The sequence below is a fragment of the Dipodomys merriami genome, unplaced genomic scaffold (genome assembly GCF_024711535.1).
Source record: "Dipodomys merriami isolate MVZ:Mamm:240054 unplaced genomic scaffold, mDipMer1.0.p SCAF_34, whole genome shotgun sequence".
NCBI classification, from domain to species: domain Eukaryota; kingdom Metazoa; phylum Chordata; class Mammalia; order Rodentia; family Heteromyidae; genus Dipodomys; species Dipodomys merriami.
This window is the reverse complement of record NW_027204937.1, coordinates 14,290,614-14,318,445: the sequence shown is the minus strand read 5'-3', so window position 1 is coordinate 14,318,445 and position 27,832 is coordinate 14,290,614. Positions and strand designations below refer to the sequence as shown.

At 43.9% G+C, this 27,832-nt stretch overlaps 2 protein-coding genes across 7 annotated transcripts in view; both read left to right on the top strand.

The window, feature by feature from the left end:
* LOC138803431 (CMP-N-acetylneuraminate-beta-1,4-galactoside alpha-2,3-sialyltransferase) overlaps window positions 1–27,832 on the top strand; it is a 179,641-nt gene that overhangs the window by 97,411 nt on the left and 54,398 nt on the right. For all 6 annotated transcript variants that reach the window (XM_069987433.1, XM_069987432.1, XM_069987428.1 and 3 more), the window contains one exon: window positions 7,400–7,492. In XM_069987433.1, coding sequence (XP_069843534.1) covers window positions 7,400–7,492 — 93 coding nt within the window. The remainder of the gene's footprint in view (window positions 1–7,399; window positions 7,493–27,832) is intronic.
* Window positions 25,882–26,531, top strand: LOC138803430 (large ribosomal subunit protein uL11). Its single transcript, XM_069987427.1, has one exon. It carries the CDS (start codon window positions 25,974–25,976, stop codon window positions 26,469–26,471), a length of 498 nt encoding a protein of 165 aa, XP_069843528.1. The 5' UTR covers window positions 25,882–25,973; the 3' UTR covers window positions 26,472–26,531.

The window sequence follows — 27,832 nt, the reverse complement described above, 5'->3', positions numbered from 1 at the left end:
GTAGCTAGGATTATAGGTTTTAGCCACCAGCAACCAGCTAGATCTTATCTCTTTAGTTTTCCAGGGACCATGTATTTTAACTGTTGGCATCAATACTCTGGATGCTGCATTGTCTGAGTAATTCTCACAGGTGGTGACTACTTTGTTGATGATGACCAAAAATGCAAATGTTACTTAGGCTATATAGTTTTCTGATGTTGTTAAATTCATCATTTAAAATTTTAATAGTGTGGTTGTAGAACAGTCATCAATCTTTGAACTATATTTCTTGTTGGACTCTTCTACCCCCCCACAGCACTGCTTTGCATGATTATGTAAAACTAGGTTGGATTATTAGATCTACTGCCAGGCTCCTGGTTTGTTCTCAGTATGTTAATTCTCTTGTTCTTTTACTACAACCCAGAAAAAGGGTGTATTTTTATTTTTATTTTTTATTTTTTGGTTGGTGGTGGAGCTTGAACTCTGGGCTTAGGTGCTGTCCCTCAGCTCTTCAGCTCAAGGCTAGCACTCTACCACTTGAGCCACAGCGACACTTCTAGTTTTGTTTTGTTTTTGTTTTTGTTTTTGTTTTGTCGGTCGTGGGGCCTGAACTCTGAGCCTAGGCGGGGTCCCTCAGCTCTTCAGCTCCAGGCTAGCACTCTACCACTTGAGCCACAGAGCCACTTCTGGCTTTTTTTTTCTGCTTATGTGGTGCTGAGGAATCGAACCCAGGGCCTCATGCATGCAAGGCAAATGCTCTACCACTGAGCCACCTTCCCAGCCCTTTGTTTCTATTTTTAAAGAAATGAAAGTTGGAAACAAAATCAAGTTGGAGCAGGCCCAACTCTTGAGTCTGTGATAGTTGTCTGTGCAGAACAGGCTAATGCTGGGAGAGCATCCTTTCAATGAAGATGAAAGAAGTGACCAGCCTGAGGCAAAGCTAAACTGTAGTAATATCAGCTCCAGCATCCTGATCAGATAGGAACATGGCCTGGTACAATGGAAGATACTGAAATGACCAGGACAAGACCTCAGAGTGAAGAAATACTACAAAAATCCAAGCAGGTCCTCTTTTCTGAAAATGAGAGGACATTGATAGTGCTTTAGAATATATACCAGATAGCTAGACAAAAGCTGTGGTAGAAGCTGTGGGAAAACCTACAAAGAGCAGAGCACCAGTGATACCCAGCGTAGAATGGATGGAGGAAGACAGTGGTAGCAGTGCAAGAAGAGCCAGCAGACAGGGAGTAGCAGGGTCAGAGGAACAGCAGTCACAGGAGACGAATTATCCTTAAGGAGAATAGTTTACTTCTTGGAATTTGAGAAGAGCTTTGACAGTATTAAATATTTCTTACACAAAGACTGTTTCAGATGAAAATTGAAATTGGAAAGTTTAATGAACAGAATAAGATCACTAAAGCTAAACAAAGCATCTTCTTCCATTTCCAAAGTCATGTCACTGTTAAGAAATAACTAGTAAGTAATTAAAGAAATGTATCCTTATCAAGGAAGGACAGTATTGGAGAAGCAATGAGTTCTATGCTGAAAGTCTCCTCTGCACATTCCTACAAGTCCCCCCAGAATGGTAATATTGGCTAGCTTTGAAAATTAAGTTTGATTTCTGTCAGGCAATGTGCTGAGTGTTACATACATAATCTTCTTTTTCCATGACCAGTGGTTTGAACTCTACATCACTAAATTAGCACATAAAAAGGGAGGGGGCCATAGTACAGGGATGATCTTTGTTCAATCCTCTCTGAAATGGTTCTAGAAATTAGGCTGTCAGTTACAAGATGCCTACAACTCATTTGTAGTTTCCTCAGAATAATCTTCAAAGTTCTTTCCTCCCCTTTCCCCTTTTATATTTCCTGTTTATTTTCCTAGCCTCAAAATCCATCATCTTTACCATTTCTTCCCTCCAGCTATTGCTACATTTCTCTTATCTCCCTTTATAGCAAAAGTTCCTAAAAATAGCCTATGTTCTATGACTCCAGATTCTCTCTCCTTTCATCTGAAATCCAGTGGAGTCAGAGTTGTACCCCCACACTCCAGTAAAATGGCTTCAGAGAGGTCAGCAGTGACCTCCATATTACCAAAACCAAGTGTCAGTCCCAGGACACACCTTATTGGCCTGCTGTCATATAGCTGGTCCTAGTATTCATTTAGAAACATCATCTTCTTTAGTAAGGGGGTCATCACACATTCCTGATTATTTTTCCTGCATACCCACTGTTCTTTCAGGCTCCTTGGTGCTGCTCCTTACTTCCTTATGTTAACCTCTCATATGTATCTCTACCATCAGTCAATACAATCGCCTTTGAGGCCGAATTCAGCCTTGAACCTGGTACTCAGAGCCTCCCATTCTGATTGCCTGCTTTTACCATCTCCGTTTTCCCTTATCACTCTGTGGTGCTTCAGAGGCCTGTCACCACATCCTGAGAATTGTGCCGTTTCCATTGCACACAAGGAAGCTGAGAATCAGATTTTCCACCACTTCTCATTCCAGATCCTATATTCTTTTGTTTATAACCCATTGCTTGGCCTAGTTCTTCAGACTTGGCCCTAAGTAAAGCAGAGGAGTGAAAGTGAGGTTCCTTCTTTTGGGTTCCAGTCTGGCTGTCTGGATTTCCTCTGTAGAGCACATGTGGTTTACACTCTTCACCCCAGGGGCTTGGTAGTCACGTTCACAGCACAATGGGCGCTCTTACTGGTGAAATGCTAACTCTCCCACAATGAAAGGCCAGCTGCAAAGTGGGAGAAGAACAAGGGCTAATGATCCCATCAGACATCTGTGGGGCCTCCTGGCATTTGGAGTGAGAGTGCCTTAGAGAAACTAACAATTCTGGCCTGAGGGAGTTGGCGACCATTAATCTTGGTGGTTTTGACCGCTGACTGCCCTAGAGGTCCCAGCCTGCTGTATGACTCAGAATCCCCAACACTCCCCCTATTCTTCTCTCACTGGGACAGTTAGGAGGCCATGTCTAAGGCATTTTAATTTGGTAATAATTGACATGGCCCACTGTACCCAGACTTGCTTTCTAAATGATAGTTGGTTAGTGTTCATCATCCTTGATATTTGACTACCTTGCATTGCTGTGGGAAGGGTTATCTTCTGCTCCCTCCTTGGTTCTGGCTTTCCCTCCAGCTGGCTTAGTGTTCTCTCCAAATTGGATGCCCAAGAGGCCCCAGCTGATCCACAGCCATTTGAACACCCTCTAAGAGCTGAGGGTGTAAACTAGGGAGAAGAAAGATATGGCCAGAGGTTTGTGTATACATTTAGTACTACAACACTCGGTGTTAAACTGGGAAGTTGACCTCTATCTTCCAACTTCTTTGGGAAACTTTTGGGAATTCAGAAAGGCCACAGGAACTCATAATACAAGTTGGGCAAGAAGAGGGTGGGTGGTCTTAAAAGGCCACAGCATTTGTGTACAGACTTTCAAAAAGAAGGGTGAGGCCTTTATGGCCTCCTTCCTACCCATCTCTGGCCACATTCACCACTCCTATGCTGCCACTGGGCTCTGTGCCATCTTCTGTGATCATGTTGCTGGTAGTTTCATGACAGTAGCTCCTGCGTGGTGTTAGAGAGAAGTAGGTGCAATTGCAGTGCCTAGTCCTTACCAGCTGCTCGATCTTGGGCAGGGCGCTTCATCTTTCTGAGTTTCATGTGCAGATTAATAATGCACAGCACCCAGACTCACAGTGTTGTTGAGAGGAGTCGCTGAAAGCTGTCCAGAATGCTTTAGTCACTGCCTAGTCCAAAAGCTTCCAGTAAGCTCAGTAATTGCACTGGCGTTTATATTTCATTTCTAAAATACAGCTGTTTACATAAGAAAATATTGTTTTTCTTCTCTTAGAATATTTGACTTTCTTTTGCCTACCAAATAAAGTCCCAGCTTGTCACTCAGCATTTGCATTTCAGACTCTGGATTTCTTTGATAGCAAAGACTAAACTGTTGACTTCTAAAAGAAACAACTGTGGAAACAGATGAATTTGTCTATATTCAATATACAGCTATTTATTTGAGGCCCTGGACTAGGACACCAGGAGTGAATCAGACAACACCTAACAGGTTGTGGCATCATCATTTCTGGCTCCCCAGTTCAGATACTTATCCACCCGGACCCCCACCCCAAGTCCCTGAAGAAAGTAGCATTTAGGGCCAATTTGCCATTGAGCCCAGCTCATTTGAGCAGCTAGGCTCCAGAGAGTTGGCAGTGGGCCCAAGAGTGGGGATAGAAGTTGGGACTCAGATCTGGCAGCAGGCCAGGCTCACTCAGGTGCCCCAGCAGGTGGGGCCTTTAGCCCTCATGGTCATTGGGCCCAGTCACTGAAGATGTCTTGGTCTTTTCTAGACTGTTTGGAGCAGAGCTGTAGTGAAGGATGGCGACTCCAGTCCCACACTGAAACCCAATGATGTGGGGGGGTGGCCTGGTCATAGCCATATAGCAGCAAAGTCCAGTTTAGAATACAATCTTCTGAAGTGTTTGCAGTCTCTGCCTGTGGCTTCCTGAGATTGCCTGGTCTGCAATGAAGACCTCAGGGATAATGTCAGGTTCGTTTTGCTTTTTAGAAAGTTATGGAGGTCCTTGGGTGCCTGTCTATGTGCTAGGTGCTGGAGATAGGGAGGAAATCAGACTTTGATCTCAAGAAAGTACAGTATTTACAGGGAAACATGATACCAACAATTACCCACATTATGTCAGTGATGGGCTTGAGTGTGTGGTGTGGATGGAGGGGCAGGGGCTACAAAAGCAGAGAGGCACTTATCCCAATCTGTGGCCCAGAAAATTATTCCCAGTGAAGTTGTCATCTGAATTTAGTTGTGAAGACCCAAGAAAGGGACTGAGTTCAGTCAGAGAACAGGAGAATATCTTCACTAAAAATCAGTCTAATAACACACATTTATGCATGTCTATTCAGACCCTGTAAATGGTTCCCACTAGGTGGGTCATAGAGGGGTAAAATGAATAAAGACAGCCAGGTGCTGGTGGCTCACACCTATAATCCTAGCTGCTCAGGAGGCTGAGATCTGAGGATCATGGTTCAAAGCCAGCCCGGGCAGGAAAGTCTATGAGACTCATCTCCAATAAACCACCAGAAAACCAGAAGTGGCTCTGTGGCTCAAGTGGTAGAGTGCTAGCCTTGAGCTGAAGAGCTCAGGGACAGCGCCCAGGCCCAGAGTTCAAGCCCCATGACTGACAAAAAATAAAAATAAAATAAAGACAGGGGAAGCTAGACATGAAGAGACATGCCAGGCACATGAAAAACGCAGTTGCTGTGGCTGTCAAGGCCTAAGCATGTCTGTACTCCAGCACTCCGGATGGCCATCTGCTGTTACCTCGTCCAGAAGAAAGCAGCAGCAACAGTTGGTGGTGAACACGTACACTCATCTTTGGATGAAATCTGAAAGAAGTTTTATGAGGCAGGGGCTGAACAATAAGGGGGAAAAAAACCTCAAAACATTAACAGAGGGCTCACAAATGGCAGAAGTAAGGGCAGCTACTCAGGGTGGAAAAGAAAAACATTGAATGTCTTGGTTATTTCCTATCTCCTTCCTTCCAGGCAGCCCTGGAGTTAGTGGATCATATCCCTAACTTCTGCTGATTGACTAACATCTGACAGCTGGATAGGGTAGAGCATGGTGGACTGGTTAAGAATAACCAGTCAGAGCCGGGCACTGGTGGCTCACGCCTGTAATCCTAGCTACTCAGGAGGCTGAGATCTGAGGATCGCGGTTCAAAGCCAGCCCGGGCAGGAGAGACCGTGAGACTCCTATCTCCAATAAACCACCAGAAAACCGGAAGTGGCGCTGTAGCTCAAGTGGTAGAGCGCTCGCCTTGAGCTGAAGAGCTGAGGGACAGCTCCCAGGCCCAGAGTTCAAGCCCCACGACCGACAAAAAAAAAAAAAAGAATAACCAGTCAGAAGCTAGGGCTGGGAAGGTGGCTCAGTGGTAGAGCACATGCCTTGTATGCCAGAGGCCCTGGGTTCGATTCCTCAGCACCACATAAGCAAAAAGAAAAAAGCCGGAAGTGTCGCTGTGGCTCAAGTGGTAGAGCGCTAGCCTTGAGCTGAAGAGCTGAGGGACAGCGCCCAGGCCCAGAGTTCCGGTCCCATGACCGGACCCTAAAAAAATAAACAGAAGCTGGGACTGGATTGGAGTGTTAAGGGATTGGGTAAGATCATTGCCTGTAACTGGACTATTGATATCTGGACTATAAAGTATGAATGGAAGACCCGGGAAGGTGCCAAGGCAAACTATCCTGAGTCCAGGACTTACTATAAGTAGAAATAGCAGGTAGCAAAGGCAAGAACATAAGTTCCTGTCTAGTTAGAAGAAAGACATGTATGAACATTAGATAGGCATGCTTATGAACTATTTTCTTTTGACCTTAGGTCTCTGGTTAGTTCTGAAAAAGCAAACACAAAGTGAGTCCATCTCCTCTTACTTGCATAATTTTTTCCAACTGCCTCTGAATGATTTACTCCTTGCTATGACCTCTCATCACCAGGATACTCCCAGGGTGTTGGGGAAGTCTCTTCTTTTTGGGATGATTCCCATTTGGCATTTTTGCTTGTTGTTGGGATGGCATGTCCCAGTTGGCATATTTGCCCAAACATAGGGCCTACAGATGGGAATCACTCACCAGACATAGAGGGAAGACGGTATTGTAGATGACAGTGTAGAGGATGCACAGCCAGCAGTGGTAAAGATGGGAAATCCAATATCGGGTTCTTTCAGCAGTCTGGGTCCTAAGAGGAGAGTCCAGGAGGTGGATTGGACCTGGGCGGGGAGAAATGGAGAGGATCCAGCAACTCCTGACACTCTCCAGTCCTGGGTTTTGCCACCAGATGTAAAGGTTGCTGAAAAGAGACCACCACCAGGCAGAAAAGAATTTATTTGAAAGAGCCAAACTGCTGGGCTGCACTATAGGGTGTAGCAGCTTGACTAATGGCAGAGGGAGATGATATAGGAAAGGGTAAGAAGGAGGTGTGGCCATAGCAGATAAGGAAGTCCCCCAGGCTCTGAGGGACCTCCTACTAACTTCTAGGTGTTAGAGGTGATGTGCAGGGACTTCTAGGGAGGGTCCCCTTCCCCCAGTTTTGTACAGGGAGAGAACAAAGGGGAAGGAGGCTACCTGCTGTTTTGCATGAAGAGAAAACAAAAGGAAGGAGCCATTTTTTCATGGGTGAACCTAACAGTAATGATTTCCTCAGAATCAATCATGCTTATCGCAAAGAATCTATGTGAAACTTGTGTGTTTCTTTTACAAATTCCATTGAGGGGGCCTTATTTGGGGAATTTTCCATCTCTAAGGCTTGGAGTAGAAAAGTGTCTGAAGTGCTAACTTCAGGAAGTAATAACCCACGTGCTGCTCAGTGCCTGGCAAGTTGTGACCTTCCTTCTCTTCCCACAGGCCTGCTGAGTTAGCCACCAAATACGCAAACTTTTCAGAGGGAGCTTGCAAACCTGGCTATGCTTCAGCCCTGATGACTGCCATCTTCCCCAGGTAAGTGCTTCTGCTTCTTCAGCTGCCTAGACAGTCTGGTCTGTAGCCTGAGAATCAGAAACCTGGCCTCTTACGGCATATCATATTTTTCTGAGGAAGCAGGGTGATGCCCTTTGTGTCTAGAAATCTATACGTGCCTGGAAAGGACTTCGCTTTTGGCAGTTACACCTAGTCCCACTCAGTGCCTTCACCATGCCTATCCATCTGCTTCTTGGACTTGCACCTGACAGGGCAGCTTGTTTTGGAGAATAATAGAAGGTAGGTCACCCCACAGAAGCTAAGTATCTGGAACTACCAGGCAAGGCTGCCAAGTGGAGACATACTTTAGTCCTAGTGTTAGTGATCAAACAAAGCTGAGACTAACAGGCTTTTTTTTTTTTTTTTTTTGGTCCAGTCCTGGGGCCTGAGCTCTGGGCCTGGGTGCTGTCCCTCAGCTCTTCAGCTCAAGGCTAGTGCTCTACCTCTTGAGCCACAGCGCCACTTCTGGCTTTTTTCTTTTTGCTTATGTGGTGCTGAGGAATCGAACCCAGGGCCTCAGGCATGCAAGGCAAGTGCTCTACCACTGAGCCATCTTCCCAGCCCGACTAACAAGGCTTTAAAGAGGTATATCCAAATAAAGCAAAAAAAGCCAGGTACAGGAGGCTCACATCTGTAATCCTAGCTACTCAGGAGGCTGAGATTTGAGGTTCAAAGCCAGCCCAGGCAGGAAAGTCAGTGAGACTCTTATCTCCAATAAACTACCAGAAAACCGGAAGTAGCAAGCAGTAGAGCACTTGCCTTGAGCTGAAGAGTGCAGGGAGGGCGCCCAGGCCCAGAGTTCAAGCCCCATGACAGACAAATGAAAAAAAACAAAACAAACAAAACAAATAAAGCAAAGAGCAAGAACTACTTCCTGAGGCTGTCCAAATTTAGCCCTTCCCACTCTTCTATTTTGCATTCTGGAAGTCCTGATTTCCTTGATGTCGGACTTGCCAAAGGAATCTCTGCCCAATCAAATATTGCTGATGGGCTTTACTCTGTTGACCCTGTTCTTTCTTGTCTGAAACCTTGGTGTGGGATGGGATTGAAGATTTTAAATTGTCTTGTTTTGTCTTGTCTTGGAATGCCTTGAAAATGTCAGGATTACTTGCTTCCTTCAGAAAGTGATGGAAGCTTGTGACTCCAGGGGGATGAGGAAGGCTGTTCAGGACCCTCCAGGACCCTTTGGGTATTAGGATATAGCACTTGGATCATTGGAAGGAAGAGTGCTGAAGGTGGCTATGCCCACTACAGGAAGGACTTGCTTCCCACGGTTAGAAGGCCGAGGTTAGGCACACAATATGCTTGCAAAGGAATGCTGTTCAGGATATTGGGTTGGATGCTCACTTTCTTGTCCAATAAGCAGTTCCACTTAGCTTCTTGTATAAAGCAGAGGTTATACTGCTGGGTACCTGGTTCTTGGGTAGAGCTCTCTTTGTCCCAGATCTGCCTCTGAATTGACTCCAAATGATTTGCTTCCTCTATCCATTCACTAGACACCTCTAAAAGTATCTGACATTTTTTAAATGTTTTTACAAGCCTATAGAGCTCTGTCCCGTGGGTCAGACATTGAGTTTTCCTTGACATAAACACAGGACATGAGTTTCTTCTATTTTTTCTTTTCTTTTCTTTTTTTTTTTGTTGGTCATGGGGCCTGAACTCTGGGCCTGGGTGCTGTCCCTCAGCTCTTCAGCTCAAGACTAGCGCTCTACCACTTGAGCCACAGCACCACTTCCAGCTTTTTCTGCTTATGCGGTGCTGAGGACTTCATGCATTCAAGGCAAGCACTCTACCACTGAGCCACCTTCCCAGCCCCTTTTCTACTTTTTCTAATTGAAAGTAATTCAAACTATGGGGGAAGAGAACGCAAATAATAAAAAAAAGGGTAAACATAGTGTCCCTCCAGACCTCTTCCCTAGAGACAGCTAATACCATTACCATAAATGGGGATGGTTTCCATAAATGGGAATTTGTTTTTATTCCTAAAAGTATATTCTAGAGATTATCGTATTACTACTAAGTATAGCTCCATCTCTTTTTCTTTTGTTGTTATTTTTTTTCTTTCTGGTGCCAAGGATAAAATCTAGGGTCTATTCCTAAGCTATACCCTCAGCTCCCTCTATCTCATTTAAAAATGAAGGTGATGTACAGAGGGGTTACAGTTACACAAGCCAGGTAATGAGTACATTTCTTTTTGGACAGTATCACCCATCTTGCATCCATTTTTTTTTTTTTTTTGCTGTTTAGGTTTTTTTTTTTTTTATTGTGAAAATACTGTACAGAGGGGTTACAATTACATGGGCAAGATAATGAGTACATTTCTTATCAAGCATTGTAGCCTCCTCCTTTGTTTCCCCTTCCCATCCCTTCCCATCTTCCCCCCACCCCCCATTTTTTTTGAGTAAATACCTAGGGGTGTAATGATCAGGGTCCTATGTTATGGGTACATTTGACTTGATAATATACAATTGTATAGTTATGTCATAATTTTGTTAAAAGTAAGATTTATTAAAGTTCAGTTTATATACAGTAAATTTTACTATTCTTTGTAATTCTGAGTTTTGACGAATGCATTCTTTGTGTAGCCACCACAATAATCAGTAGGACATTCCATCACCCCAAAAGTTTCCTGTGTTCCTTATTTTTATAGTGTTTTTTGTAGTATTTCCAGAATTTCATATGGATGGAATCATATAGAATTATAGTCTTGTGAGTTGATTCCTTCCATTTACTGTAATGCTTTTTCCATTCATATATTGGTTATGTATAACTTTTTTTCTTAATGAGTAGTAGTCTGTTGTATGGAATACAGTCCATTTACTCAAAGGTTAAAAAAATGTATTAATTCCAGTTTGGGCATGAAGAAAGTCACTATATTATTTCAAGTTTTTGTTTGGACATGCATTCTTTTTCTTTTTGGCCCTGGGGCTTGAACTCTGTGCCTGGGCGCTATCCCTCAGCTCTTCAGCTCAAGGCTAGTGTTCTACCATTTGAGCCACAGCGCCATATCTGGTTTTCTGGTGGTTTTTTGGAGATAAGAGTCTCATGGACTTTCCTGCCCAGGCTGGCTTTGAACCACAACCCTCAGATCTCAGTCTTGTGAGTAGCTAGGATTATAAGCATGAGCCACTGGTGCTCAGCTCCTCTTCCTCCTCCCCCTCCCCCTCCCCGTCCCCCTCCTCCTCCTCCTCCTCCTCCTTCTTTTGAAATAATTGGGGCCGGGAATGTGGCGTATAGTACTTGCCTAGCATGCATGAATCCCTAGGTTTGTTTCCTCAGTACCACATAAACAGAAAACAGCCAGAAGTGGAACTGTGGCTCAAGTGGTAGAGTACCAACCTTGAGCAAAAAGAAACTCAGAGACAGTGCCCAGGCCCTGAGTTCAATCTCCAGGACTGGCAAGTGGGGATGGGGGGAGAGGGGGAGGAGGGGAGTGAAGGAAGGAAGGAAGGAAGGAAGGAAGGAAGGATATATTGTGAAGGTGATGTGCAGAGGGGTTACAGTTACATAAATCAGGTAATGAGTGCATTTCTTTTTGGACAATACAACCCCTTCCTGCATCCTTTTTTTTTTTTTTTTTTTAGTAAATACCTAGGGGTATAATGACCAGGGTCCTATGTTACAGGTGCATTTGACTTGATAAGAAATTGCTGCTGGACATCAGTGGCTCACACCTGTAATCCAAGCTACTCACCAGGCAGTCTGAGATCTGAGAATTGTTGTTCAAAGCCAGCCCAGGAAGGAAAGTCTGTGGCTCAAGTGGTAGAATGCTAGCCTTGTACCAAAGAAGCTCAGGAATAGCACCCAGGCCTAGAGTTCAAGCCCCAGGACGGCCAAAATGATTTGGCAGAGACACAGCATTGTGCCTTTGTGTTCTTCCCCTAAGAGTATCCTCCTTTGGTCTCACTGTGTGTGTGAATGAATGCCTGGAGTACTGTGTAACTTACAATGTCCCAGTATATTTTAAATCTCACATATGAGAGGAAACATGCACAAATTGATTTCTAAAATGATTGTACTATTTTGACTCCTTACCAGTATGAGAGTCCCACTTGCTCTGCATACTTGCCATCATCATTTTAATTTTAGCCACAGTAGCTCACTGTGCTTTTAATTAGCATTCATGTGCTTATTTTCCATTCTTTATCTTTATAGAACTGTCTGTTCCAATCTGTTGCCATTGTAATGGTTGTTATCTTAATGAATTTTAAGAGTTCTTTAAATATTCTAGATTAAACCTGTATCACATAAGTGATTTGCAATTTTTTTGTCTTTCTTGTCATTCTCTTAAGTATGTCTTTCACAGAGTTGAAGTTTTTAATATTGATGAAGTCCAACTTTTCAATTTTTTTTTTATTAATTATGCTTTTTCCCTAGTCTACAATCAGAGGATTTTTTTTTTTTTTTTTTATTGCCAGTCATGGGGCCTGAACTCTGGGCCTGGGTGCTGTCCCTCAGCTCTTCAGCTCAAGGCTAGTGCTCTATCACTTGAGCTCCAGCCCCACTTCCAGCTTTTTCTGCTTATATGGTGCTAAGGAATCGAACCCAGGGCCTCATGCATGCAAGGCAAGCACTTTACCGCTGAGCCACCTTCCCAGACAATCAGGATTTTTTTTTCCTCTTATTTTCTTATAGAATTTGTATAAGTTTAGTTTTGACATTTAGGTCAGTGACTCATATTAAGTTAATTTATTTTATTTTATTTTATTTTTGCCAGCCCTAGGGCTTGCACTCGGGCCTGGGCACTGTCCCTGGGCCTCTTTTGCTCAAGAATAGCACTGTAGCACTTGAACCTAGTGCCACTTCCAGCTTTTTCTGTTTATGTGATACTGAGGAATCGAATTCAGGGATTCATGCGTGCTAGGCAAGCACTCTACCATAAGCCACATTCTCAGCCCCTTGAGTTAATTTTTTTTTTCCAGTTGTGGGGCTTGAACTCTGGGCCTGGGTGCTGTCCCTAAACTCTTAAGCTCAAGATAAGCACTCTACCACTTGAGCCATGGCACCACTTCTGGTTTTCTGGTGGTTGATTGGACATAAGGGTCTCATGAACTTCCCTGCCTGAACTGTATTTGAACTGTGATCCTCAGATCTCAACCTCCTGAGTAGCTAGGATTACAGGTGTGAGCCACCAGCGCCTGGTTTTGAGTTAATTTTTATAAATAGTAAAATGTAAAAAAGTTCTCCTTTTTTGTTTTATCTTATTGTAAAGGTGATGTAGAGAGGGGTTACAGTTACATAAGTAAGGAAACAATTATTATAGAACTAAGATTCTCTTTTTGTACATCAATGTTCAGTTGCTGTAGACCATGTGTTACTCTATCCTTTCCCTATTTCTTGACATATTTGTTGAAAATCAGTTGAACATATGTGTGTGGGTATTGTGTTGGTCTATGTATCATACACAACATGGGCAATCTTGTCATCTGTTTTTGAAGAAAGTTTTCTATCTTCCTTTCCAATCTGGATGCCTGTTACTCTTTTTGTTGTTGTTTGCTTGCCTTACTGAAATGGAGTAGATTCTTCCGTATAGTATCTAATAGGCACATTCAGTTACATCATTAACTATCTTGATCAACTTAACATTCAGGTCCTCTTCTAGTTGGGGGTATAGTAGGGTGGGACTGAAAATTCCAGCCCTCTAATCACAAGGTTCCTTTCCCTACCAGTCAGTCCTCATCCTGTTCAGAAGCCCATCAGAAGTCACCTCATCAGAACAAGACATTCCAAGTACATTGGTATTTTGTGCTTTCCTTATTTGGTTGGTTGGCTTGTGGTATTAGAGTTTAAACTCAGGGCCTTGTGCTTGTTAAACAAGCACAATACTACTTGAGCTATGCTTTAAGCTCTGTTTTTGTTTTGTGTTTGTGCAGTCCTGAGCTTGAACTCAGGGCCTGAGTGCTATCCCTGAGCTCTTCTGCTCAAGTCTAATGCTCTACCACTGAGCCTCTGCTCAACTTCCAGATCTTTTGGGTAGTTAACTGGAAATTAGAGTCTCACAGACTTTCCTGCCTAGGCTGGCTTCAAACTGTGTTCCTGAGTAGATAGGATTATACACATGAGCCACTAGCACCCAGCACAGCCCTGTTTTTTGCTGGTCATTTTAGGATATGGTCTTGCTTCCCTTCTGGGCACCCACCTGAGTCATGATCCATCTACTTCAAGCTTTCCATGGTTGCTGGGATGTCAGACACCCTACTGCATCCTGCTTTCCTCAGTAGAGATGGAGTCTCATGGACTGTTCTGCCAGGACTGACTAGAATAGAGATCCTACTGATCTTAAGCCTCCAAAAGCTAGGATTACAGACATGACCACAGGTACCTGGTCCTCTTGTTTTCTTCTATTATCTTTACAGTTTTACCATGGTATATAAATTATTACTCCATCTTTTTGTTTTGTTTCATTTTTTGATGTTAGGAGTAAAGTTGAGACCTAGATTTCTTTATTTTGTTTTTCTATGTGGGTAGCTAGTATTTCTTACTATTTTGATCAAAAAATACTAAGTCAATCCAAGGTTTTGATTTATGTAGCTTCAATATTTTGACAGAAAAGGTCTTGATGCAGCTGTTTTGATTTATGTGTTTTGACATGACCAAAAAAACCCTACTTTACATCTTAAGTTTTCTGTTTTTTTAATTATTATTAAATGTTGCATAAACCATACATTCTCTTCCTAATCCCCCCCACACACACACCCCAAGGCCACATAGTTACTGACTCCCATACCTGGGCACAGACAGGAACAGACATTTTAATGGAATAGATGCCAACATGCCAGCCTGTCTCCTAGCTCTGGAGGCCTGCTGCCAGCCTGTTCCCTTCCCTGGCAAATCCTCCTTTCTTCCCTCCCTTAAGCCTTGACTACCTAAATGCACCTTCTTCTAATGAGAGAGAGTGGGATGGCAGCAGACCAAAATGAGTACCAGAATTATTGATTGCTTTTCATCTGTTTGGTCTCATGGAGTAAAGTCTTCCCTTCCCTTCATCCTTATAGATGTATCCACTTACTCTTTTCCTCAACCTGTACCATCACAATGCCTCACACATAGCTCTCTTATTGTATTCGTAATGTTTTAGTGTCATTTCTTCTCCCATAGTAGGTTGTGAATTTCTTAGCATGGACTTCATTGCTGTCAGCACCTAGCTGAGCATCTAGCACATAATAGAATTGAATGAAAGAATGGATATTAATGAATGGATATAATTTGTGCTCTTAGGATATTGAGAGACTAAGTGCTTGAGAAAAGTTGATAAAGATACTCCACTAATGGCTTTCAGGTAACTCGTAGAGTTATTGAAAAAATATTATCTTGACATATTCTATAAACAATTTGGAGACAGAAAGTTCTCATAACTTTTTCACTATGTAAATAGGCTGCAGAATCTTGGAGATGTCTGAGCATTTCTGAGCTCATTAGTCACGAAAATGTAATGATCACATCTTGGGAATGAGCACCAATGGGAGAGGAAAGGCTAACAAAGTGAATGAGGATGACTGTGGTCCACATAGTTGATCTTCATGTAAGAAAATAAAACAAGGAAACCTGCTGAAATGGTTTTTGTTTTTTTGGGGGGGAGGTCCAGTCGTGGGCCTGAACTCTGGGCTTGGGTGTTGTCCCTCAGCTCTTCAGCTCAAGGCTAGCACTCTACCACTTGAGCCACAGCGCCACTTCTGGCTTTTTTCTTTTTGCTTATGTGGTGCTGAGGAATTGAACCCAGGGCCTCAGGCATGCAAGGCAAGCTCTCTACCACTGAGCCACCTTCCCAGCCCCTGCTGAAATGGTTTTAAGAAAGGAAAATGGAATTAGGAAGAATGATAGAGGAAGTGATCAGGATACGTTGTTTACATGTGTGGAAATGTCACAATGAAACTTCCCATATGCTAGGGAAAAAAAAGAAGGAAAAAGAAAATGAATGAAGTAATCAGTTTGTGAGCTATAAATATTAGGTCATTCCAGCAAAATTTAATTCTAGATCTTAGCAGTCAATTCTCTGTGTGTGTGTGTGTGTGTGTGTGTGTGTGTGTGTGTGTGTGTGTGTGTGTGTGTGTGTGTGTGTGTGTGTGTGTGTGTGTGTGTGTGTGTGTGTGTGTGTGTGTGTGTGTGTCTGTGTCTGTGTCTGTGTGTCTGTGTGTGTGTGTGTGTGTGTGTCTGTCTGTGTGTGTCTGTCTGTGTGTGTCTGTCTGTGTGTGTCTGTGTGTTTTGTTTTTTTGGTCAGTCGTGGTGCCTGAACTCTGGGCCTAAGAGCTGTCCCTCAGCTCTTCAGCTCAAGTCTAGTGCTCTACCATTTAAGCCACAGGCTACTTCTGGCCTTTTCTGTTTATGTGGTGCTGAGGAATCAAACCCTGGGCCTCATGCATGTAAGGCAAGCACTCTACCACTGAGCCACCTTCCCAGCCCCCTCAATTCTGTTTTGTCAGTGACTTTTCCTTTAGTTAGATAAGTTTTTGTGGGGTTTTTGTTTGTAACCCAGAGTAGGTCATAATAAATACTTTAAATGTTATTTTAGGGAAAAAATTATTTAAAAAATTATGTCATTGAGAACCTGAATTGACAGACTCCATTTTCCTAGTTATACTTTGCTTTGTACAGTTGAGTAGTTTTTTTAGATGGCAACCTCAGGCAAAGCCCTGAACAACAGTTTCTGTAGAAAACAGAGCCCTAATCCATATTGTGGCCAAGGTGGGTAGTAACAGCAGTCACTTCAACCATACCCAGTACCATCTACTGAGCATTTACTTTGTATCAGGTTCTGTACTAAGACTGTCCTTTTCTTCAGTTTTAATCCTTCTACAATCAGATGAGATAGGTATTTTTTAATCTAGTTTTAAATTGTAAGAAATGGCAGCACATGGGGCTGGGAAGTTGGCTCAGTGGTAGAGGGCTTGCCCTGCATGCCTGAGGCCCTGGGTTCGATTCCTCAGCATCACATAAGCAAAAAGAAAACAGCCAGAAGTGGCGCTGTGGCTCAAGTGGTAGAGCACTAGCCTTGAGCTGAAGAGCTGAGGGACAGCACTCAGGTCCAGAGTTCAGGCCCCACGACCGGACCCAAAAAAAAAAAAAAAGAAATGGCAGCACAGAGAAGTCAATCAATTTTCCTGAGTCCACACAGATAGGAAGAGATGGAAGTGGATTTTGAACCCAAGCATTCTGAACACAGAGCCCACATGCCTAACGACTATATTCTACCTCTCACAGCTCCTGTTTTGTGGGCAGGTTACTAGTGGACAAATTACAGTTTGACCAGATGACTAGTGATAGCTAATGAGGTGTTAGTGTAGAAATTGTTCCCCTTTCCTAGCTCAGAGGAAAACCGTACTTCTCTTAAAATATGCTTTGCTTTAGGAAGGCCAGGGTTTGTGATGTGTATCTGTGATTCTCATACTGCTAAGGAATTGCTGCCATGGTCCAAGCCAACTATGTTCCCTAGAGGACAAGGATGGCTGTTGAGCCCTTGCAGAGCTCCCAGGCAGGAAGTCTGGAATGTTGACACAGCCCCAGCTGCCTGTTTTAGGATACTTGCGTGAGAAGGTACTGGAGGCCTATTGCACTGCCCTGGGGGCTTTGAAATCTATGGGCTTCTGGCCAGAGTAGTTGGGTGTCTGGTCTCCCCACATTCCAAAGCCCTTCCCTCTCTGCCTTTCTAGAGAAGATTACTGGGATTTTTATCAGTCCAACTTGAGGAAAAGATGGTAAGATTGGAAGGCCTCCTAGATAAGCTTTGTTCTGTACCACAGAGAGCAACATAGCACCATCCTCTTCTCTAAATATGCAGAATCACTGTCTTTCCAGATGAGAAGCAAGATGAGCACAGCTACCTCTGGCCAGGAGTTTGATAAGAACACCCCACAGTTGCTTTCTCCACTTCTCTATGTCCCACTTTGAATATGTGTAGTCTATCCTCTGCTCTTGTTCAGATCAACAAAAAGCACTTACTAACAAATGCCACAGATAGATAGACACGCCCCTTTTCCAATGCTCTTTCTCTCTTCTTTGTCTACACTCCCAATACTCCACTGAATCTCTGATGGGTTCTTTCTCAGTTTCTGCTACAAACAATATCCTCCTACCCATCTACCCTGTACTGTTGGTAGCTTCCAGGTTTCAAGTTGGCCCTCCTCTTCTCCCTACATTAATTCAGCTAATACACAAGAGGTGGCCACTCTCAAATATTTCTCTACTGGTCTCTAACCTAAAGAAATCCTTAGCCAGGTGCTGGTAGCTCACGCCTATAATCCTAGCTACTCAGGAGGCTGAGATGTGAGGATCACAATTCTAAGCCAGCCCAAGCAGGAAAGTTCATGAAGACTCTTTTCTCCAATTAACCACCAGAAATGGCGCTGTGGCACAAGTGGTACAGTGATCACTTTGAGCTGAAGAAAGCTCAGGGACAGCATCCTGGCCCAGAGTTCAAACCCCACAACTGACCCAAAAAAAAAAAAAAAAAGAAGAAGAAGAGAAAAGAAAGAAAGAAATTGTGCTTCCAGCTAGTTAGCTCTACTTGGATGATTTCAGTGCATTTCAAATTTATCCAGGTGTGGTAATACAATGTACACCTGTCATTCTAGCATTGAGAGGCTAAAGCAGGAGACCAGGGTGACCTACATAATGAATTCTAGGCCATCCTAGGCTACATGAGGAAACTGTCTGGGGCCTGGTGGGGGGGGGGGGGAATGCAGTTAAAAAACTCAGACTCAACCCCAAATAGCCAATAAATCAAATTAGTCCACATTACTCGTTTCAGTACATGATACTTCTGTCAAAAATCTAGAAGCTAGGGGCTGGAAAGGTGGCTCAGTGGTAGAGTGCTTGCCTTGCATGCATGAGGCCCTGGGTTCGATTCCTCACATAAGCAGAAAAAGCTGGAAGTGTTGCTGTGGTTCAAGTGGTAGAGCACTAGCCTTGAGCTGAAGAGCTGAGGGACAGCGCCCAGGCCCAGAGTTCAGGCACCAAGACTGACAAAAAAAAATAATAATAATCTAGAAGCTAGTCTTTCTCCTTCCCTACTCAAATATCCAGGCAACCGTAGAGTCTCAGCATTTCTGTAATACTGTAGTATATCAGTTCTCTGAAGTCTGTCCCTTGCCCTGTACCCAGTCCCTTGAAACTCTCCCACTCAATAACCTGGATCTTCATCTTTTTACTAGTTCTTCATATCACCATTTTATTTAATCCCACTATTTCTCCAATTCCTTAAGGAAATTGCTACAAAAACAATCTAATGATAGTAGTTACCATTTCATTTACTTAATGAAGTGCTACATATTTTTCAAGATGCTAGTATCAGCATGTATAAAATACTAAAATTTCCCTCCTAAAGTCTTACACCCTGCAACGGACCAGCTTGGCCGGAGCACTGGGACTGACGGGACAGGGATCTCGGGATAGGTGGGCAAGGAATCGGCAAAGTGACAGACACAAACTCAAAAGAGTTGCATCTGAGTGTATCTTTATTGAAGAGAATTAACATCTTTATATAGTGTGTGATTGTGACATAGATTCTTTGTTTTATTTAAGCACGTAATCAATTTTTAAGAAAAGCAAAGCATTAATGAGTTACATGAAAATTGATGACTATCCCACCAACTGTTTGAGCTAAGTGGTGCGAAACAAGTCTAGCATATTGTTTAATACAATGCATCATCTATTCAGCCTTTTTATGTTTAATAATTAACAAACCTAAGACAGGGCTATACTTACATTGTACTCTTTTTATTTTTTCCATTTTTTTAAATTTTTTTTTTTTTTTGGTCGGTTGTGGGGCTTCAACTCTGGGCTTGGGCGCTGTCCCTGTGCTCTTCAGCTCAAGGCTAACACTCTACCATTTGAGCCACAGCACCACTTCCGGTTTTCTAGTGGTTTTATTGGAGATAAGAGTCTCATGGCCTTTGTTGCCCAGGCTGGCTTTGAACCGTAATCCTCAGATCTCAGCCCCCCTGAGTAGCTAGGATTACAGGCGTGAGCCACCAGCTCCCGGCTTTCCATATATTTTCAAGTCCCTTTGAAACCATCCTAAAAACCACTTCCAGGTTTCCTATTATTTTAATCCCAATATTTGTTCACATAAATTTCTAATTGTTATTTTAAACTATCTTGTTGTTGGGAGGGGGGAGGCTGGGAGGGGAGGTGAAGGGTAAACAAAGGAGGAGGCTGCAATGCTTGGTAAGAAATGTATGCATTATCCTGCCCATGTAATTGTAACCCCTCTGTACAGTATGTTCTCAAATAAAATAAAATAAAACAAAAAAAAAACTATCTTGTTGTTATTTTAATAATAAACACCATAATGGTCTAGAGCTGCCTAATCTTTTTTTTTTTTTTTCTTTTTTTTTGAGTCTGGTCATGGGGCCTGAACTCTGGGCCTGGGCGCTGTCCCTCAGCTCTTCAGCTCAAGGCTAACACTCTACCACTTGAGCCACAGCGCCACTTCTGGCTTTTTTTCTTTTTGCTTATGTGGTGCTGGGGAATCGAACCCAGGGCCTCATGCATGCAAGGCAAGCGCTCTACCACTGAGCCACCTTCCCAGCCTCTAGAGCTGCCTAATCTTTGCATAAAATCTAATGAGTACCAAGATACTCTTTTTTCCTTTTATATTAATCCATCTATTTTCATCTTTATAAACTCCTGCATAAGGCAATGGTTCATCGGTCAGCTCAGAAAATGTGATGTCACTAACTTTATATTTTGTGGGAAACCAACATCTATTCCCTATAATGTAAGCTGGACCAAACTTAGTCATAACTGTTGGGGGAATCTTTCTTGTCCCTTTTTCTAGAACTTTCTGTGCTTTTGGTATAACTCCTTCTGGTTTAGTTTAATTCATTAATTCTGCCTGTTGAAACATATCTAGAAATTTTATTTTATTTATTTTTTTTGGGTCCAGTCGTGAGGCCTGAACTGTGGGCCTGGGCACTGTCCCTCAGCTCTTTTAGCTCAAGGCTAGCGCTCTACCACTTGAGCCACAGCACCACTTTTGGCTTTTTTCTTTTTGCTTATGTGGTGCTGGGGAATCAAACCCAGGACCTCATGCATGCAAGGCAAGCGCTCTACCAGTGAGCCACCTCCCCAGCCCCATATCTGGAAATTTTAAATTTCTATGTTTACTGTGAGTGAGCAGCAAAACTGGTTGTGAAGTTGCAGGAGCTTCTGGAGGCAGCGTCACATCAGATGATATATTGATTGGGGCATTGTCCACATTTAATCTTTGGTCCTAGTCTTTATTATTCAGAGAAGCCATTTCTATTGGACTGGAAAGAAACAACATGCTCTCTTCGCAGATCAACAGAAAAATAGCCAAAACGAGAATAAAGGCAATCAATGTACAGCCAAGAAGAATATAATAAGAATAAAGGTAGAGGCTATAAAGGTGCAGCCAAGTGTATAGGAAGCCTTGAACCAACACCCCCTTCCTGCAGGCATGCTTCCTTGAAGCTTAGGCTTTGCCTGGCGCGATCTCTCACGCAGACTCCGCAGGAGGTGGCGTGGCAACACCCCACTTCAGATTCAGCAAACCTGTGCATATGATAGCCCCATGTCAGAGCACCGGCTATGTGCTGTAAACACTGTGTGTTCATGACCTCAATTAGCCTTTATAGCCTTGTGATATAAGTGCTGTTGTGTCTCTTTTATAGATGAGAAAGCTGTCATCACCAAGATCACAGCAGCAGAGGGCCAGAATCAAACTCACCCATTCCCCTTTCTGCCCTGACTTATAGCTCTGAACCATGTATCTAGTGGGGAACACAGGTCCTTTTTGTTTGGAGGATGTGCTCAATACTCTTGGTAGGTTCTTCCCAGCTGGCCTTTTCTCTGGGAAGAGCAAAAGTACTAACTAAAACTTTTCTGCAACCCTCAGGAGCCAACAGACTGAATGTCTTTGATCTGGACTCTGGCTTAAAGCTAAAAGAATTGCCATCTGTGTCCCATTAGTTTCTCTGCTATCCACTTCTTCCCCCATATGCTCCTTAGCATCAGGTGTTCTGACCTCCTTTGAAAACCAATCCATTTTCTGTTTTTAAACTAACTTTACATCTTGCATTACTTTACCCCTCTACCTCCACTATTTAAGGCTCCCTATATAGCTACACACACATCCCATCTCTTTCCTTCTTCCAATCCTTAGAGATAGGACTGTAGTAGATGGCCAGAGCTATGTTTTCTTTGGAAAACTCTCCTTCCTCAGATGCCTAGAGCCACACACTGCTTTGCACAGTGAATATTGTAGACGCACTGCAAGCTTTTCCCATTACACATTTACATGCTGCATAAAGGCTAGGTCTCAACTTCTAGCTGTTGCTGATAGGTTCAGGTGCACCTTTTCACCTAGTCCAGGTCAGGACCTGAGTCGTCTTACCCTCCAGTAACTTCTGCCTGAGGCCAGGCAGAAACTTCAGTAGAAAGCCACAGACAGGTCAACAGTCTGTTTGGGGCCAGTTGTGTGCTAACTAATCAGAAGCAATACAAACTGATCTGCAACAAGATTTTAAAAAAAAAAACTGAAAACAAAAAATGGTCTTAGAGATATTGGTAGCAGTTAGAGTAAATGTGTGTTGGTAAATCTACTGATTTAAAAATAGGGCTTACAGCTGGGCATCGGCTACTCAGGAGGCTGATATCTGAGGATTGTGGTTTGAAGCCAACTGGGAGAGGAACGTCTGTGAGACGCTTATCTCCAGGTAACCAGCAAAAAGCCAGAATTGGAGCTGTGGCCCAAGTGGTAAGAGTGCTAGCCTTGAGCAAAAAAAGCTCAGGGATAGTGCCCAGACCCTGTTCAGATCAAGTACCAGGATTAATGCGTGTGCTCACGTGTGCGTGTGCACATACACACACCTACACACACAATAGGGCTATTATTTTACATGTGCTTATTTCTCTTTGTGTAAAAGAATTAACATGTAAAAGCCAAAATTGACTGGTCTCTCTACATAGATGGCTGAGAAGTGTTGAGCCCTGGTGGAAAGAGATGGGTGTTAACAATTGGGGCTAGTGTGCTTAACCTCTCACAGCATCCCAGTCCCCGTGTATTCTGCACAGGCTAAGGCTGAATACATGGAGACAAACACTCATCTAGTGCATGTGCCTAGAGTGGTGAAGCAGAGGCGGTCTTTTCACTATTGAAATGAGGGTTGGCTGATGCCTGAAGAAGGACCCTTCCCCAGGAAGCATAGGACTTCAGTAGGAAAACCAGACATGCTCGTAGGAGACCCAGTTTGGGACTCAGCTCCTTGTGGCCAGAGAGCAGGTACCTGTCAATGTTTAGCAGCATAGTCCCACATGAACACAGGCAGGAAGGCTGCATTCCTGTGGTATTTGAAGATTGAGCTTGTCAGATTAGCAGCTTTGCTTTTCTTGGTTCAGGTACAAGATCCCCACATGGGGAGCTCTGCTGTTTGTGAAGAGCAAAAGCAGGTGAATGCCTGGAACATGATGCTGGCACTTCTCCCAAGCTGTGTGAGGCTCCTCAGCAGTAAGAAGGACCCAAGTCTCAGCCCCGCCCACACAAGTCCCACAAGGGATGTAACAGCTTAGCTTGGCAGAAAATAGACATTGTCCTGCTTTCTCTGCTCTGTCTGCACCTGGAGAAAGAGTTCACTGTGTGGGTTCCTCCCTGAGTAAATAAAGCTAGAGAGGAGTAACAAGCCTGGCTAAGGCCTTACCTCTTCCACTGGGAGCAAGACACCCATCTATACCCAAGCCATCATAAGAGCTTTCTGCTCTGTTCTCATAGACTCGGGCAAATGAAGTAGCCAAATGAGACCCTTTGGTGGGGAAAAATTCATGGCAGTGTCATCAAAGCTGGCTGACTGACCCAGCTGTGACACCTCTGTGCCTTTTATTTTGGGGGTAGACCTATTCCTCACTCATGAAATTTCCAGGGTTTAGAAGGAGTTTACAACAGCAGGACAACTTGAGAACATCACTGGGAAGCAGATCAGATGTTGCTTCAGTTTCACCATGCTGCTCATCAGCCTTTCAGATAGTGTCTCAACCCAGGCCGAGCTGCAGAGCAGATGCCCTAATGGAAAAGACCATCAAGCATGTGCTTGGGCCTGGACTTAGAAACCTACTCCATAGGTCATATCTAGGGATGGCTTAGTACCTGCTGTTCCCACTGGCCCTACTCTCTTGTGTTCAAGATGACCGTGAGCATTGACCTTCTGGCCAAATAAAGGACTGTTCCCACCTCTTTCCTCATCTCCCCATCCATCCTCTTGTACACTGCTAGGACCAACAAGAAGGACTAAGCTTAGGACTTTTGTCAGTTTTACGTTCATACTATTAGGGTGTTTTCGGCCCTCTTCATCTCCCTGTCCCTACTCCTATTCCAGTCTCTTACAGCCTAGAGGCTGTTGCATGTACAGGTGTCCCTCATAACCAAGTGTCTTCCCCCATGGGTTTCTCCATACTCCTACTGCCAAGGGAGGAGACACTGAGAATAACTTATGAGCCTACAGTATTCCCCCAAGGAAAAGATTCCTCCCTCTGAAACAATGATCTTTTTTTAAAATAGTGAGCTGCTAACTCTAATGGAACCAATATTTCTTGCTTCCAGTCTTCTTGGGGTAAAATGAAGAAAAATACAAAGGCAGTAAAGCAAAGTATATCAAACATGCTCCAGACCTGAAAGTGTGGGGAAGTCTGGTCATCCATGAAAGTGGGCTCTCACCCAGCTCTGTTTCCAGGAGGCTCCAACAGAGTTGGCCAAGCAGCGCTGTTAACACAGACTGTCAGCTGTAAATAGGGTTCAGGATCAGCAGGAAAGAGTACACCTGATTCCATCTATTTTTGTTGCAGTCCTTAGGGACTCCATGGAAAAGAATTTGCTAAAGAAAAACAAGTCAGCCATACTCTACCTGTAATCCAGGACCAGCCATTGTGTACTTACAACCCAGAGCCAACCTCTGGGCAGAAAATCTCTTCCCTGCCCAGGAAAACAAACCATTTCTGAAGACAGCTTGCGGGTTGACGGCAAAAGTATAGCCTAGAGACCTGGGCTATAAGACTTTAGCCACCTTATTCCCTCCAGCTGGAAGATGCTCATTTTGGTTTTGGGTTTGTTTTGCTTTTTTCCACATACCTGGCTGGGCTAATTACTTATTATATATCAGACCTTTTTGGGTCTGGGTTTCAGGAAGCAGGGAGCTTTGTAGCTGGACAAAAGTGGTCTGGTAATGCTATCTTAGCAATGACTGAATGCACCTAAGAACTTTGCTTTCTCAGTCCACTCAAGTGAAAAGAGCTTAGGATATGAAGTCAGGCATTTGTCACTTAGCTAAGTGTATGACCTTGGGCAAGTTCTTTAGTCAGGCTGAGCTTCAGCTTCCTCATCTGTAAAATGGGAATAGCAGACCCTACCTCATGTGCAGTTGTAGGGTTTATGTGAGATGACATAGTACTCAGCCAAAGGAAGTGAGTCTTTCCACCTTACCTACCTTGACTCTACTGATACCTTCCAGTAATACATCCTGCCCTGGCTAGAAGCTGTCAGGACTTGTGTAGACTGTGTGTACAAACCCAGGTGATTGGCATTTGTTGATACAGGAATGCCGTCACATATCAGGAAAATGGCTGTTGGCAACTCTGGCTACACAGGATGCAACTGATAACTTGTAATTTAGGTTTTTTTTGGGGGGGGTTGTTGGTTTTAAGAAGCCTCTGACCACCTGACAGAGCTGTCAGGGCACCACACCACAGATGTCTCCTGGTACCTAGCCCTCAGGCATTCCCCTGCCTGTAAATCAATCTGTTATACCTGTGTATTATGCATGCTCTTCCCCAGTTGGGAATGCCTCCCTAGTCTTGGTTTTAACCACTGTTTTATTTTAGTAAGCAATTCAGTGTCACTGGTATCAAACATTGCAGTCTCTGCTCATGAAACCGCTGATGGCAGGCAGCTCCCTTGTGTGAGGGCCTGGGTCAGCACTCAGTGTAGTGTACTCTCCATGTATATGTAACGTTTGAAAATTCCCTTCTCGTGTTCACCTTTAAAACTCCAACTCAGATGTCACATCCTTTGTGAAGATTTTCCCACAGCTCTTTGTATATCTCTCTGTGTAACACTTCTGTGTGTATTGAATTGTACCCTCCTTGGTCCTCCACTTATCCTTGTTTTTAAATTACCCCATGTTACCACTTATGCAGAAACAGCTTCTATTTCCCTTGCCTTTATTTGTCCTGTCTTCATAATCCTTGAAGCTGGCTTGGACTTGGGGAGAGTGGGGGATTCTGATGTGCTCCACCATGTCCAGGCCTACTGTACTGTACTATGCAGCACTTTGGACCTCCTGTTTAACAACAGCAGTAACACTGACAGTAGGAAGAGTCTAAAATTAACTCTGTGAATGTATTAAACTCTAGATAAAAAAAATAAACTCTATTTCGTCTTTCGGCTCGGAGGAGGCAAAGGTGCAACTTTCTTCGGTCGTCCCGAATCCGGGTTCATCCGACACCAGCCACCTCCGTCATGCCGCCTAAGTTTGATCCTAACGAAATCAAAGTCGTGTACCTGAGGTGCACCGGTGGCGAGGTTGGCGCCACATCCGCCCTGGCCCCCAAGATCGGCCCCCTGGGTCTGTCTCCAAAAAAAGTAGGTGATGACATCGCCAAGGCCACAGGGGACTGGAAGGGTCTAAGGATTACAGTGAAGCTGACCATTCAGAACAGACAGGCCCAGATAGAGGTGGTACCTTCTGCCTCTGCCTTGATCATCAAAGCCCTAAAGGAGCCACCAAGAGACAGAAAGAAACAAAAAAACATTAAACACAGTGGAAACATCTCTTTTGATGAGATTGTCAACATTGCCCGGCAGATGCGGCACCGATCTTTAGCCAGAGAACTTTCTGGAACCATTAAGGAAATCCTGGGCACTGCCCAGTCTGTGGGGTGTAATGTTGATGGCCGCCACCCTCATGACATCATAGATGACATCAACAGTGGTGCAGTGGAATGCCCGGCTAGTTAAGAAGCACAAGAGAAACTATTTCAATAAAAAACATCAGATAAAAAATAAATAAATAAATAAACTCTAGATCACTCTTCCTTCTGAGCATTGAGTTGATGGCTTCCCTTAATAATTAAAACAATCAAGCCGGGCGCTGGTGGCTCACACCTGTAATCTTAGCTACTCAGGAGGCTGAGATCTGAGGATCGCGGTTCAAAGCCAGCCCAGGCAGGAGAGACCATGAGACTCCTATCTCCAATAAACCACCAGAAAACCGGAAGTGGCGCTGTAGCTCAAGTGGTAGAGCCCTCGCCTTGAGCTGAAGAGCTGAGGGACAGCGCCCAGGCCCAGAGTTCAAGCCCCACGACTGACAAAAAAAATAAAATAAAATAATTAAAACAATCAGCTGGGCGCCGGGGGTTCTAACTACTCAGGAGGCTGAGATCTAAGGATCTCAGTTTGAAGCCAGCCTGGGTAAGAAAGTCCATGAGACTCATATGTCCAGTTAACCACCAGAAAATCGAAAATGGCAACATGGTTCAAGTGGTAGAGCACTTGCCTTGAGCTGAAGAGCTCACAGACAGTGCACAGGCCTAGAATTCAAGCCCCATGACCGACAATCAAAATTATAGTCCTGTTTGCTCTTTTTATTGTTGGGTGGTTGTTGTTGTTTTGTGCTGGTCCTAGAACTTAAATGAAAATCCTTGCAGTCTTGCTTGGCTTTTTCTCTGAAGGCTGGTGTTCTACCACATGAGCCAGACCTCCACTTCTGGCTTTTTGCTAATTAATTAGAGATAAAGAGTTTCTTGGATTTATCTGCCAAACTGACTCTGAACAGCAGTCCTCAGATCTCAGCTTCCTGAGTAGCTTGGGTTACAGGTATGGCCTGCAACCCAGCACGCAGCTCCCTTTTTGTTCACTCTTGCAAGAAAGGGGTAGGTACCAGGCACTACATAGATACTTGACAAATGCAGACAGACCCCAGCTCAATACCTGGGGAAAGTAAATTGAAATTGTAGTTCAAGATACTTACAATAATAAGTGACATTGAAAAGCAGAAAAGGCCAGGTGCATTCTACTCAGGAAGCTAAGATTTTTGGATCGCAGTTTGAAGCCAGCCCAAGTAGAAAAGTCTGTGAGACTCTTATCTCCAGTTAACTACCCAACAGCTAGAAGTAGAGTTGTGACATAAGTGGTACTAGCCTTAAGCACAAAAGCTCAGAGACAGTGCCCAGGCCCCTGAGTTCAAGCCCCAGGATTGGCACAAAAGAGAGGAGGCCCCAAGTCTGCCCAGGCTGAAGGGTACCTCACAGTAGTTCTGTGGGCTCTGGCAGAAACCAAAAGATGACAGCTTTGGAGCCTCAGAAAAATTGGCTTGTGAA